At 40.6% G+C, this 14,758-nt stretch overlaps 1 protein-coding gene across 15 annotated transcripts in view; it reads right to left on the reverse strand.

Moving 5' to 3' along the window:
• Positions 1 to 4,397: 4,397 nt before the first annotated feature.
• Positions 4,398 to 14,758, reverse strand: part of nrg1 (neuregulin 1) — a 108,561-nt gene continuing 98,200 nt past the window's right edge. For 6 of the 15 annotated variants that reach the window (XM_039676940.2, XM_039676946.2, XM_039676942.2 and 3 more), the window contains 5 exons: positions 12,882 to 12,984; positions 12,588 to 12,702; positions 11,773 to 11,906; positions 10,973 to 11,173; positions 4,398 to 6,943 (listed from right to left, as the gene is read on the reverse strand). In XM_039676940.2, coding sequence (XP_039532874.2) covers positions 6,394 to 6,943; positions 10,973 to 11,173; positions 11,773 to 11,906; positions 12,588 to 12,702; positions 12,882 to 12,984 — 1,103 coding nt within the window. In that variant the 3' untranslated portion in view covers positions 4,398 to 6,393. Of the gene's footprint in view, positions 6,944 to 10,972; positions 11,177 to 11,772; positions 11,907 to 12,587; positions 12,703 to 12,881; positions 12,985 to 14,758 lie in introns of all 15 variants that reach the window. The other 9 variants (XM_039676938.2, XM_039676945.2, XM_039676941.2 and 6 more) reach the window with 2 other exon arrangements.

Below are 14,758 nucleotides of genomic sequence, written 5' to 3' on the forward strand. Positions count from 1 at the left end.
AAGTGTGCTTTGCTAGTTTCAGCCTGACGCAGTTATCATTTTCATGTCCTGTGCCACGTTAGCAAATGCATTTGCGCCCATCTGTGGCCCATGGGCTGCTGATCTGAGGACCAGGTGTGTGTTCGGGCGCATTGGTGGAGCGTTGCTATTCTGAGGAAGTGAAAAAGACTGAGCCATTGACCAACTGAAACCCGGGCTAAAGTCAATTATTACCCCCCTCGTTGAAGTCAGTACCTGATTGCCTAATCCCAACCCCGCCCCTAATCTTAACCCCTCCCCCACAACTAATCCTAAACCTACCAATACTAGGGGGGTAATAATTTGGCAGGGGGTCGAAATTCGGCACAACACCCAAAACACACCCATTCCTCATTAAAGGGTTAGTTCACCCAAAAATGAAAATTCTGTCAGCATTTACTCACCCTCATGTTGTTCCAAACCTCTATGTGTTTATTTGTTCTGCTGAACACAAAGGAAGATATTTGGAAGAATGTTTTAATCAAACAGATCTCATTCCCCATTGACTACCATAGTAGGAAAAAATACATACTATGGTAGTCAATGGGGAATGAGATCTGTTTGATTAAAACATTCTTCCAAATATCTTCCTTTATGTTCAGCAGAACAAATAAACACAGAGGTTTGGAACAACATGAGGGTGAGTAAATACTGACAGAATTTTCATTTTTGGGTGAACTAACCCTTTAAGAGAGTATGGACGACCCTTTAGGAGTGCCGACCGTTAAACTAGTAAAAGTGGATTCGGACTCGCCCTAAGTGCACTTTAGACCATGAGATAGGGCCTTAAAATAGGGCCCTTAATGTTAATACAGTTTTTGATGCTTAAAATTGTATTAATTTGAAATAAATTCCTGTGGCTGTAAGAAATTAATTAGTTACATCTTATCTATTTTTATTACTTGAATTTATACACTCACCGGCCACTTTATTAGGTACACCTGTCCAACTGCTCGTTAACACTTAATTTCTAAGCAGCCAATCACATGGCGGCAACTCAGTGCATTTAGGCATGTAGACATGGTCAAGACAATCTCCTGCAGTTCAAACCGAGCATCAGTATGGGGAAGAAAGGTGATTTGAGTGACTTTGAACGTGGCATGATTGTTGGTGCCAGAAGGGCTGGTCTGAGTATTTCAGAAACTGCTAATCTACTGGGATTTTCACGCACAACCATCTCTAGGGTTTACAGAGAATGGTCCGAAAAAGAAAAAACATCCAGTGAGCGGCAGTTCTGTGGGCGGAAATGCCTTGTTGATGCCAGAGGTCAGAGGAGAATGGCCAGACTGGTTCGAGCTGATAGAAGGGCAACAGTGACTCAAATAACCACCCGTTACAACCAAGGTGGGCAGAAGAGCATCTCTGAACGCACAGTACGTCGAACTTTGAGACAGATGGGCTACAGCAGCAGAAGACCACACCGGGTGCCACTCCTTTCAGCTAAGAACAGGAAACTGAGGCTACAATTTGCACAAGCTCATCGAAATTGGACAATAGAAGATTGGAAAAACGTTGCCTGGTCTGATGAGTCTCGATTTCTGCTGCGACATTCGGATGGTAGGGTCAGAATTTGGCGTCTACAACATGAAAGCATGGATCCATCCTGCCTTGTATCAACGGTTCAGGCTGGTGGTGGTGGTGTCATGGTGTGGGGAATATTTTCTTGGCACTCTTTGGGCCCCTTGGTACCAATTGAGCATCGTTGCAACGCCACAGCCTACCTGAGTATTGTTGCTGACCATGTCCATCCCTTTATGACCACAATGTACCCAACTTCTGATGGCTACTTTCAGCAGGATAATGCGCCATGTCATAAAGCTGGAATCATCTCAGACTGGTTTCTTGAACATGACAATGAGTTCGCTGTACTCAAATGGCCTCCACAGTCACCAGATCTCAATCCAATAGAGCATCTTTGGGATGTGGTGGAACGGGAGATTCGCATCATGGATGTGCAGCCGACAAATCTGCGGCAACTGTGTGATGCCATCATGTCAATATGGACCAAACGCCCTGAGGAATGCTTCCAGCACCTTGTTGAATCTATGCCATGAAGAATTGAGGCAGTTCTGAAGGCAAAAGGGGGTCCAACCCGTTACTAGCATGGGGTACCTAATAAAGTGGCCGGTGAGTGTATAAACATAAGTATAAACAGGGCAGCACGGTATCACCATCACCTGATCCATCAGTTGCAATGTTTTCCCTTTTGGGAGGATTTCCCCCCAAAAAAGAGAGAGAAAAAAACGTTCTTAAAATATATTTTTTTTTGACTTTTTAACATTCTTAGTTCAAGTAACGTAACATTTGGGTTTAAATACAGTTAGTAGAATGTTTAAAGAAATGGTCTGGTAAGTAACCTTTAAGTATCATTCTAATCACCACAAGAACATTTTTTTGGAACATTTCAAAATACTGTTTCCTCACCGTTTATATAACCTTAATTTGTAAGCTGGGCAGTTATCTGAGCTCTATGTTGGCATTTTGCTTGGAAATATGGACATTTTAATCTTACTTGTGAGTGAAAACAGAAACATGAACAAACTTATTGAAAGTATTAAATGCATAAAGAGCATGATTTAAATCTAACTACAGTTCCTACCTTTAGATGCTGACTGAGCCCGAGCACATTAATGTAGTGCTGGCCATAGCAGTACGTCTCCGCCAGTGTTTCCCAGCTGTTCTGGAGCCACCAACATGGCACATTTTATATGTCTCCCTTGTCTGACTCATATGCTTCTGGTCTTGGAGTCTCTGCTAGTGAGCTGATGAGTGGATTCAGGAATAGGAAGAGTTTGTGCACTGCTGGACTGTGTCTGAAACCGTCCTCATTCGCTGTTCCCTACATTACTCCACTGCATTTACATTTAATTTATTCATATAGCTGACGCTTTTATCCAAAGCGACTTACAATTGCTATATACGTCAGAGGTCGCACGCCTCTGGAGCAACTCGGGGTTAAGTGTCTTGCTCAGGAACACATTGGTGTCTCACAGTAGATTCAAACCAAAGACATGTGTCTTATCCACTGCGCCATCACCACCCTAAAATAGTACAAAGTGAATGAAAACGAGTGAGTGAATTCATGAGTGCCGGACGTGCTGCTGCTTTTACATGGTTTGAGCTGAAACTTAGCCCACTGGCAGCTCCAGTAGTAATGAAAAGATTTATCTTGTAACTCTGTCACGGAAACTAGCATTTATAAACCCTAATTAAACAATTAAAAAAGAGTTTGTATCTTGTATGATATTACGCTGTACCCACATTGGACAAGCGGATTGAAAACCGGAAGGATGGATGATTCAGCTGCATGTGCGACTCTCACAGTGCATTGTGGGTATTCTCTAGCCGTTACATCAGTACACTCGTTATTGTGGTATTGAATGAGTGCACTAGATAATGTCCATTATGGCTTCAGACACCACGACAAATGTCTGTCCCCTCAAATAATGCCCTGTTTAAGGGTGTAGGGGAGATTTCAGACTCCAGAAACATGGTTGGGAAACACTATGATTTTGCTCCAGTTCCTAGTGTCCATATTACCAATAGGTGGCGTTGTCACCAAATCCAGTATGCTCAGGTTATTGTGACGGCATGTACCAAACTTTATGCCAATATGTCGAAACATTGCGAAGATTCCTGATTTTCCATCCTTACCGTAACATAAACAGTTTGGTACATCAGAATAACTTTAAATGAGTTAAAAGAAAACCCCTAAAATGATCACTAGCAGAACTGATACCCGCTCCAGTATAATCCAAACTTCATGGCGTTCGGCCATACGTGAGCTATGAGAAGAGAAGACAGAGGAACAGCTAATCAAATGTCTTTAGGAGCAACATGACATCATGACTTTTGCGTGAACATACACGCCACTTTCGAGTCAGGTGGCGTGTTATCTCTACGCATTTTGAGCTATCCGCGTATATGTCTACGCCATTAACGTCCGCGTCATTCCGTGTGTCTGTACACGCAGTCAAATCTCCAGTCATAAATACCATTAACCCCAGTGACGGTTAAGTTTAGGGATGGGGTTGAGGTAAGTCATATCTTTTTTTTACCTAGGATGGTAAGGGAACAGTCATAAATGCCATTAACCCCAGTGACGGTTAGGTTTAGGGACGGGGTTGAGGTAAGTCATATATTTATATAACGTTAAGTCAACGGCGTTCATAAACACGCTGAAAGGCGATTATGCGTCTTGATAGCACGCCAAAAATGGAAATACTAATTGGCGTGTCATACACACGCTACTTCATGAGATCAGTCTGTTAGGAGTTAAGATTGCCATCAAATGCTAACAACTTTACTTGCTTTCAGCAGCTTGCAGTTTGTTCGGAGAATAAGACATTGCAAAAATAAGGAGACGCAACACATAAAGCTATCATACATAGCGGCCAGACATTTTATACAGTTGTTCACATAAGAGCAAATGAAACTGAACATCTTGGTGGTCATGTTTGACCGTGCTTGTTTTGCATGTGTTGTGCCAGGCATGCCTGTGTTTGTCCTCCTGCTCTCATGCAGCATTCAGAAACACTTTATTTGTCTCAGTGGAGAGCATCTGTTCTTCCTTTATCTTCATTGGCAATCAACCAACCAAGCCAAAATCTGCTATGCTGGAACACTGGTCGTTTAGAGATCACACGTCTAATTTCATCCAAAAAGTAAATGAACAGCCATTTCTAAAAACAAAAATATGTACGATGAAGATGGAACCTTTAAAGCCGCCATCTGTAATACATCCAACATCAAACCACTTGAAGCGGTGGGAATAAAGGCTTGCGTTAGAAGCAACAGAAAAAAGGCTGTTTTCAAGTGTCCCAGAAGCAGTTCAGCTCATTTTTATTGTACAATCAGTTTCATGGATATTTGTCACGGTGAACATTTGTTGTTTTTTTTCTGAATGAGTTTGAATGACAGTATGTTGAATAACAGAGTCTAGGCCTAAATGGCAAAACAACACAAATATAGGAGAAAAAAAGGAGAAAAAAAAAAACACACACACTTAAAAAATAAGGTTTTGTTGATGAACCCAAAGATTGCAAGTGTCTCCTATTGTCAATGCTATTAAAATATAGACTTATAGATGCTAGATTCCATAAGGCCCAGATAATAAATAAATAAATAACAAATAAATAAAGAAAATAAATACAATAAAATGGGCCACATTTGATGGAAGAGAAAGCGTAGGGGAAAAGGCCTTCACACAAGCTGTATAGTGAGCTCTAGGTTAAAAGTGTTGTCTGTGTAACCAGGTCAGCAAGCTGGATAGAGTAGACTATTAGTGGCTATTTTCAGGAAAACCTTGTGAATACATAAGTTACTGTGTTAATCTGGTGACGCAAACATAACAAAATACTGTACAACAGGTGATTTGTTCTTTAAATGATCACACATATACACACAAACATGATGAGACGTAAAGGAACACTTTGAATATAATATAACGTTCTATAGGATAGCAATGGACAAATGTAAAAAAAAAGTGATCTGGACAATAACTAATCAAATAAAATATTGTAATAAAAATGTCGGTGTCAGTATCGTAAAAGTGGTGCTATAACTTTCCCACAATGCATTGTTAGAGAAGCCAATGAGCATGATGGACAAAGTGAGCCATATATCCAGTCGTGAATCAGTAATTGAATCTAAAGTCTCATAGAACTAAAGTATGCTATACAAGTCAACCGTAATGATTATGTTTGATTAATAGCCGATCGCACATGATTTATTTATTTTTTTTTAGCATTTTTTTCTTCATTTTTTTAGCTTTTGAATTGTCTTGTTTTCAGTTTGCAGCAGCCTTACATTGATATTTTAAATCAAAATGCAGAAATAAGTCTCAATGTAAATAAAACAAGTCGGGTTAAATGAAGTTTTCCAGCCCGCTCTGGACGTCTCTCTCGTCTGACACAGTTCAGTCATGGAGCTGAGGATCTGAATCACGTGTTAAATAAGAGAGACCAAGATCAGGACTGAGAAGACCATGATGCACTTTTACACACTTTAATCGGATAGCAAGAATTCAGACATGGAGTGCTGGTGGATTTTTTTTTCTTCTTTTCAGTCAGTCACAGAGAATGTGTTTTGTTGCCCCCGAGTCGTGAATATATGGCCCAGTGTCATAATGCAGTTCTTCTTTTTCCCAACTGAAATTAAAAGGCACCGTTGATTATATTTTTTCTGCCATTGAAATACTGTGACCTCAGCTACATGTGAATGGCACTTTTTTTCCATGACACAAACACGTTGCACACATTATAAAAGTCTTTGTTTCACTAACATCACTAAAATAAAAGTTAAAGTTTTTCTTTTTGCAATACTTAATTATAGAAAATAAAGGTTTAGTGGTGATCTTCTTCTTCTTTGCATGCCTCACACGGCGATGAGGTCTTGTTTGGCCATGCGGGCTGTGAGTCTGCTCTGCAGGTCGTGTTTGGGCGAGAGGAGCAGCGCCGGGTTAGGGTTAGTTCTGCTGCCCTCCAGCCCATCCAGAACCAGCCCGCCGGACACCAAAGGGTTCTGGGAGCCGAGAAACGGCGTGTCCTCGTCCTCGCTCTCGGAGCCGCTGCTCTCTGAGGGACTGCCGCTGAGTTCGGGCTCCGGCGCCGCCTGAGTCCTGTGGGACGGGGAGGACGGGGCACCTGTGCTTGTGAACCTCTCCTGCTCCTCAGGGTGCACAGGACTGGGCAGATCCAGCCCGTGGTTATAATGGGCCGAGTGGCGAAGGTTCTGGCCTGTCTGGCTCTGGTGTGCGCTGGGTTTGTCCCGCAGGAACAGCAGGGGGCGCTCCTCCTCTCCCGAGGGACTGGACGGGACAGGGGTCGCCAGGCTGGAGAGAGGAGCCGACATCTCGGAGGGTGTCGCTGGAGAGAGGGGACCCACGGGGGACACATGGGCCGGGGAAGTTATAGCCGAAACGTACCTGTGGAGGACACACACACACACACGCTTTACAGCACAAATTTGGCTGAACCGGCGTCATTCTGAAGGCATGAGTCTACAACCCAACCTGGAGAGAGCAGTGTATCTCGGCGAGACAACGTCAAGGTAAGATTTGTTTTACAATGATTATACACGCCTATATCTTAATGATTTTCGTACAAGTTGTATTTAAGACTGCAAGACATACTTCGCCGTGAATCTGCGTTGATGAGAACATGAAAGAATGTTGGTCTAAGCTAGGTCTAACGTTACGTTCGTTGCTAAGCAAAGACTATTAAAATATGGGATAATTACAGGAAAATATTTCAACGGGAAGAGAGCGGGAATTAAATCTAAATAAGGGAGAATCACAGGGGAAACGGGAGGGTTGACAGGTGCAGGTTCCAGCAAGCGACCTAGGCTAGACTCATCATCAGCTAAAAAGAGTGGAAACCAAAACAAATCAATTATTTGGTAACACTTTACAATAAGGTTCATTAGTTAACATTAACTAAGAATGAACAATACTTCTACAGCATTTGTTAATCTTTGTTAATGTTAATTTCAACACTTACTAATACTTTATTAAAATCTTGTTAACATTAGTTAATGCACTGTGAACTAACATGAACAAACAATGAACAGCTGGATTTGTATTAACTAACGTTAACAAAGATTAACAAAAACAGTAACAAATGTATTGCTCATTGTTAGATCATGTTAGTTAATACATTAATTAATGTTTAATAAATTAACCTTATTGTAAAGTGTTACCAATTATTTCAAATTAACTTTATAGTGGTAGTCATGGAGTTATACAAGCTGATTATGGTAGATTGTCACAGTTTATATAATGACACAATTCTGTGCGTGGTAGTTTATGCTTTTTCCCTCCCACACATGTCAGGGATTAGCATTGGGAGTGCGCCAGCTCTCAGACTCTCTGTGGTGCTGGGCCAGTGTCAGGTAATCTCCACCCATGCTGTACTGGTGAGGGAGTGTCAGGTTGTTGTTTTTGATATTGAGGCTAGCCCATCATAATCTGCTGTACAAGAGCAAGTTACAAGGAAGTATGAGTTTGTAAAGGCATTTTGTATCCAATGTGCATACAACAAAATGGAAACAATGTCTGTAGTACTTGTACGATACTTATACGTATACTTGACCTCAGTAAAAAAAACAAACAAACATACAAAGCGGTGAGGTAAGAGATAGACTTTAAGGGCTAGTTCACCCAAAAATGAAAATTAAGTCATTAATTACTCAGCACCATGCTGTACCAACCTCGTAAGACCTTTGTTCATCTTCGGAACACAAATGAAGATATTTTTTGATTAAATTTGAGAGCTGTATCACTACCACATTGGCTGCCTAAGGGATTGAAACTTGACGGCCCAGAAAGTCATTGAAGAAAATGTTTGAAGGGATAGTTCACTTTGAAATTAATTTTTTATAACTTTTAGCTTACCTCAAGGGGAAAGATGTAGGTGTCTTTGTTTCCACATTATTTTCAAATTCAATCAGTCATACACTGGAGGCTGAGGGAGTCCACCAAAAAGCATGCACAAAAAAGTCAAAATTAAACATGATTTAATGATTTGTACATGTACACATTGATGGCCTAAGACACGAAACGAGCGGTTTGTGTGAGAAAACGAACAGTATTTATATATTTTTACCTCTTGTAATCATAGCCATGACAAAATGATCTGACGACACGGGCGCTTCGGTCTGTGAATGTGCCGGAAGTGATCGCTTGCGTGTGACGTCACTCTTTGTTTATACAGAGATTTCTGAATTTTACCTTTCACTAAACATATTTATATAAGTGAAACCGCAATGGAAGACGATTTCGGTATATCTAAATATGTTTAGTAAAAGGTAAAACTTCAGAAATCTCCGTGTAAATATTGAGTGACGTCACACGCAAGCGATCACTTCCGGCGTAACATTGAACTGATTCAGTTCGGTTCAGTTGGACATTGCATAACTGATTCAGATCACTTGGATTACACGAGGTAAAAACGATATAAATACTGTTCGGTTTTCTCACAAAAAACGCTCGTTTCGTGTCTTAGGCCATCAATGTGTACTTACATTTACGAGTCATTAAATTATGTTTCATTTTGACTTCTCTGCGCATGCTTTTTGGTGGACCCCTTTAGCCTCCAGTGTATGACTGATAGACAACAACGGTTTGACTGAAAAATGTCAAAATTGAAAATACTGTGGAAACAAAGACACCTACATCTTGGATGCCCTTGAGGTAAGCTAAAACATATCAAAAATTAATTTCAAAGTGAACTATCCCTTAAAATATTCCATGTGACTACAGTGGCTCAACTAGAAGTTTATCAAGCGACGAGACTACTTTTTGTGCGAAAAAAACAAACAAAAATAACGTCTTTATTCGACTATTCCTTTTCTTCCTTGTAGGCCTGAGACGAGAGTTCAAGAGATTTCCACGACGCACGCGCGAGAACTGAGTTATTTTTCTACTACTTCTTGTTCAGGTCCCACGCATGTGTTGTGGAAATCTCTTGAACTCTCGTCTCAGGCCTACACGGAAGAAAAGGAATAGTCGAATAAAGTTGTTTTTTTTTTGTTTTTTTTTTCTTCAAACAAAAAGTATTTTTGTCGCTTGATAAATTTCTAGTTGAGCCACTGTAGTCACATGCAATATTTAAACATTTTCTTCGATGACTTTCTGGGTCGTCAAGTTTCGATCACTTAGGGTGCCTATGTGGTAGTTATACAGCTCTCAAATTTAATAAAAAATATCTTCATTTGTGTTCCGAAGATGAACGAAGGTCTTACTAACACAGTCTCATCCCAAGACGTCATATAACTGACGTCTTGGGACGTCTTTTGACCATACGTCAATATCTGCCTTTTTAGGGCCCCCTTAAACGTCGGTAGATGGCGATCCCGGGCCGTCATACAACTGACGCTTTACCTTTAACGTCAGTTAGGTGACGGGTTAGGTTTAGGTCTGGGGTAGAGTTAGGATCCCATAACCTCATCTACCGACGTTTAAGGGGGCCCTAAAAAGGCGAATATTGACGTATGGTCAAAAGACGTCCCAAAACGTCAGTTATATGACGTCTTGGGATGAGACCGGGTTGGTCTTACGGGGTTGGTACACCATGGGGGTGAGTAATTAATGACTTCATTTTCATTTTTGGGTGAACTAACCCTTTAAAGCGACTCACCCTCGAGTTGTTCCAAACCTGTGTGAGTTTCTGTCTTCTGATGAACACAAACTCATACAGGCTTTTCGGGTGAACTTTCCCTTCAAGGTCTGGTTATACTTAGTTTATCATGTTCTGCTCCGTTTTGTGCACAGTTAAGAGCACAGGCCTTTTGAAGTAAGCCTAGGTGACTGTGAGCATGGATGGACGCTCCACAAGTTCATATGGACAAAAGCAACAACTACCAAAAACAGGCAGCAGTCAGACAATGCCCAGTCACAAGTGGACTTGGTGACAAACATTCGGTCACGTGCACTGTCCGTGAGACAAACACAAACATGTGTAAGTGGGGGAGGGAAGATATGAAGTGTGCACAGGAAGAGGGAGAAACAAACTCCTACAAAATATTAAATATCTAAAGATAAAACAAAAGTTACTTAATGTTATTAATAAATGGTTAGCAGGAGCGGATAAGGCTTTCTTTTGCCTGCTGTGATAAATGCAACAAACAAAGTTCTGAAGCGTTGTGTGTTTGGGAGGATTGTATAAAAGCCAGACCGAATCTGCTCACACCTCTACCTGCAGGCATTTACAGGCAGAAGCAGGAGAAAATATCATATAAAACGCGAGTGGGAGAGAATTAAACATTTCATTGCATTTTTGTAGCGCGTTTGTTTTGGCGAGGTCATGTCTTTATCTTACAATCTTCACAGTCATGGGGGTTTATAGTGGCGCACAGGGACCCGTCAATTCATTTTCTCCCAAATGTGAATTCTCCAGCCTGGCGTGCAAAGCTCTACTAAGGGCTGAAGGGGTTCAGTACACGCAGCCAACGCTACCTCTCGCTGTAGGGGGAGTCTCTGCAGGAGCCCGGGGCGTCTCCGCAGCTCTTCAGGTGATCGTTGAGCTGGTGCACGCCTCCGGTGGCGTTCAGACGCCCTCTGGGACCGGGCGTCCCATGCCGGCTGTTCTCCTGCGAGGACTTCACCAGGACTGCATGAACATCAGAAGCGACACTGTCTGCTTTCCCATTACTCCAGCTGCTAGAGACCAAGGCAAACACGCTCATCATACACATCATCTACACACGTCTTGTGATAAATCATGTCCTGCCATACCATAACAAAACATTGAATTAAAAATGTTCAAACCAGTTCTGTGATGCTTGAAAATCGAACAATGACAGAGGTAGAATTTGTACTTATGAGGGAATGAATGAACTTTCTCATTCCATAAAGCAATATCGTTACAGCTATATCGTATAATAAAGTTATATCATTATCACTTTTTAACCTGCTTGGTAACAGTTTCTCTGGATCTCACTGCAGGGTTATGGGTAGTGTGGTACTTGAACAGAAAGTCCCTTCTTTTTAACTTGTGACTTACTGTAGATGTCAACAAGCTCAGGAGCTAATGGATGGTCTGTGAAATCCTAAATCAATGGGGCTTTTATGTCAGGAAGATTTGCTGTTGCACTCTGTAGAGGCTTATACACTCTAATATGACTATCAGTTATCAGTATAACTATAATATATGATATGCAACCATATGTACGGAGAAAAGTGCAATACAAATAAATATGACTTGATTTGACTTGATGAGTGATTGATTTGACACTGATGTGTGTGTGGGACTGTACCTCAGGCTAGAGGAGCGAGTGACGGCGCTGGACACATGTGTTGGTGATGGGAACTCTGTGGTGGACAGAGATGTTTCCGCTTTTCTGTCGGTCACATGAACGTGAGGAGGGACAGGATTTTGCGGCATGTAATGCTGAAATCAGACAAAAGATGATTGGTCTATCACTGTTTCTCTTGTGGTGTGATCATAGTGTACACTCGATCAACTTTAACCGTTTAAACACATATTAAAAACCCCATTTACAGTAAATTAGCTTTTAGTCGATTGGTACAATACTTGTTGACCACTAATCTTAAAATCCTCTCAACGTGATTACGTGATGTGTGACGCATCACAGCTTGTACAACACCAGCATTTGTGGTTAAAAGTATATAAATGTTTTTTTTTTTTGTTTTTTTGAAAATGGACGATGGTTTCACTAGATAAGACTCTTATTCCTCGGCTAGGATCATGTCGAGACTTTGAAGCTGCACTAAAACCATTGGACCTCATTGAAGTCACTATATAGATTGTTTTCTATATAGAGTGTTTTCCTAAAAAAACCTTCATTTCTCTTCGACTGAAGAAAGTAAGACATGAATGACTTGATGATTACGTGGGGGAGAGTAAATTATCAGGAAATTTTCATTCTGAAGTGAACTACTCCTTTAATACTGACACCATTAACATAAATGGCACCATTTTCTGAGAATGATGAATGATCTAAAATCCCCTAAAAAGGGTCGCTGTGTTTTTATCCAATAGTTCAAACTGCAGTGGACAGGATTTTAACATTATTAAATTTCATGATGTAGACACAGTGAGCACACTCACATTGACCAGCTGCAGGTTTTCGGGTGGAGGCTGGGGTGGCTGGGCGCCTTTGGCCGCAGCGTTTCGCTCTCGTAAACTTTGCCGCAGACGGTCATGCAGCTTTTTCCTCTGTTTCCTACACGCGCGAAAAAAGAAAAAAGGGAAAAGAACAGCTCTTAGACATTAGGAGATCAGATATCAATGACTATCAATAATTAATATGGCTCATTTTAGTTTTTGAGTAAAACATTAGTACAAACTAACTGTACAAAGTAACTTAGTACAAACAGACATTTCAAAAAGTTGTTGAATTACTTTGTTTTGCAGTAAGCCACCACACACATGATGCCAACAACTAGAAGAGCGATGCAGATGCCTGTTATAGTCAAAACGCGTTTCTGATAGAGCTCCTCAGCTTCTGGAAGAGAGGACAGACTGCTTTTCAAGCTTGAACACACACACACACACACATTACATCTCAGTCATATTCTTACTTGGAGTAATATTTTATAATAACAATGTTATTTCAACAGATTTCCAAGTAAGAACATAAGCTGGCACACATGTATGTTTCCAGTGGCGCTGATGCTTTAATTAGACAGGTTTGATTGGTCTCAGGATGTAGTTTTGCTGAGGGGAGGGACAACAGGACAAGCTAATTCAAGGTCAGCTCAGAAAATCATCATGTCGTCACAAATGACATGAAATGCAAACCCGGCCAGGCTGAGGCCTCTGGGATGCCTGCAACACTCAACACTCATGCATTTCACTCATTTTACTATGAGGTTTAGATCACAACAGTGACAGACTGAATTTATTGAAGCCTTCAGTAACTTTTTGTATGTATAATTTTGCGAATGGTCAATAGATATGGAATGCTAAAGGCTTTAATAAACAGTCATGAACTAGTAGCAGCACAAACTCACAGGCTGCTAACACAAGCTGGGAAATGTGTCTGTTATTTCATGCCAAAGACCCCATGAAATGTTTGACGAGCATATTTTTCGCAATTTGATGGACGCTTGAGTGGGATATAGAAAAAGGCTCCTCCCTTTTGGTAAAAATGGCCTTTAGTTTACATGAAACATGACATGAAAAACTGACATTTCATGTAATTTTACAGTAAAATACTGTTATCATTGCCATTTTTGTCTCATCAGTTATGAACATTAGGGTTTTATGTTATGTTATGTCGTTAAATGTTTATTGCATCCAGTGTTGGGGAGTAGTTAACTACAAGTAGTAACTTAACTACATTTTTCAGTAGCTTGGCAGTAGCTTTTTAAACAGTGTAGCTTTTCCAGTAGGTAACTACTTTTTGCAGCAAGTAGCGGTGTAGCGCGAGCAAAAGCTACATTGCGTTTGTCGAGCCTGCGCGAATCAGCACGTTCACATTCTTTTATGTTAGATTACAAACTAATTTTTTCTTGCCATTACCGCCACCTGTTGTTTAATCACGCATCTTGCGGCTAACGGTTCACTGACGTGCAGAAGTGGGTTGACACACCCATATTATGATTATACATGATGGAGCAAGACGTGATGGCAGATTTGGAGGATGGAGAAACAACTAACGTTTATTATCCATGGCCTTATTTGTCCAAGTTCAATCAGTATTTTTGAGAAAATGTTCTACATGCAATTTACGTTGGATGTATATTTTGTTCTTGGAATGTTGTAGGCTATTTGTTGCAATTTTGCATTTTTGACAAAGATATTTAAGTGTTGTGTGTAATAAAACAATACTCTTTGAAATCATAATTGTATTGCATTGTTTTAAACACTAAAAATTTAAAACATTCCTCAGACACTTATTCAGTTATTTATAATATACATTGTTCAAAAAGCAAAAGTAGTTTCAATGTAGCTATTTTTTTTATATTAACTTGTAGTGTAGCTAAATACTTTTCCAAAAGGGTAGCTTGACTGCAGTTTAACTGCTTTTAACTTACGAGTAGCTTGTAAAACTACAGTTTCAGAGTAGCTTCCCCAACACTGATTGCATCATTGTAGTGTCATGATGGTGTTGTATTTATATGTATGACTTTATGACTGGATAGCTAGTGTGTGTATAATCTTGTAGCTTTCTCCTTACCAGCTCTTTACCAGTTTAGTTATAGTGTTATTAGGGCAGGGGTGTCCAATCCTGATCCTGGAGGGCCACTTTGGCACCAACCCCAATTAAACACAGC

The sequence above is a fragment of the Pimephales promelas genome, chromosome 23 (assembly GCF_988280905.1).
Source record: "Pimephales promelas chromosome 23, fPimPro1.hap1.1, whole genome shotgun sequence".
Taxonomy (NCBI): Eukaryota; Metazoa; Chordata; class Actinopteri; order Cypriniformes; family Leuciscidae; genus Pimephales; species Pimephales promelas.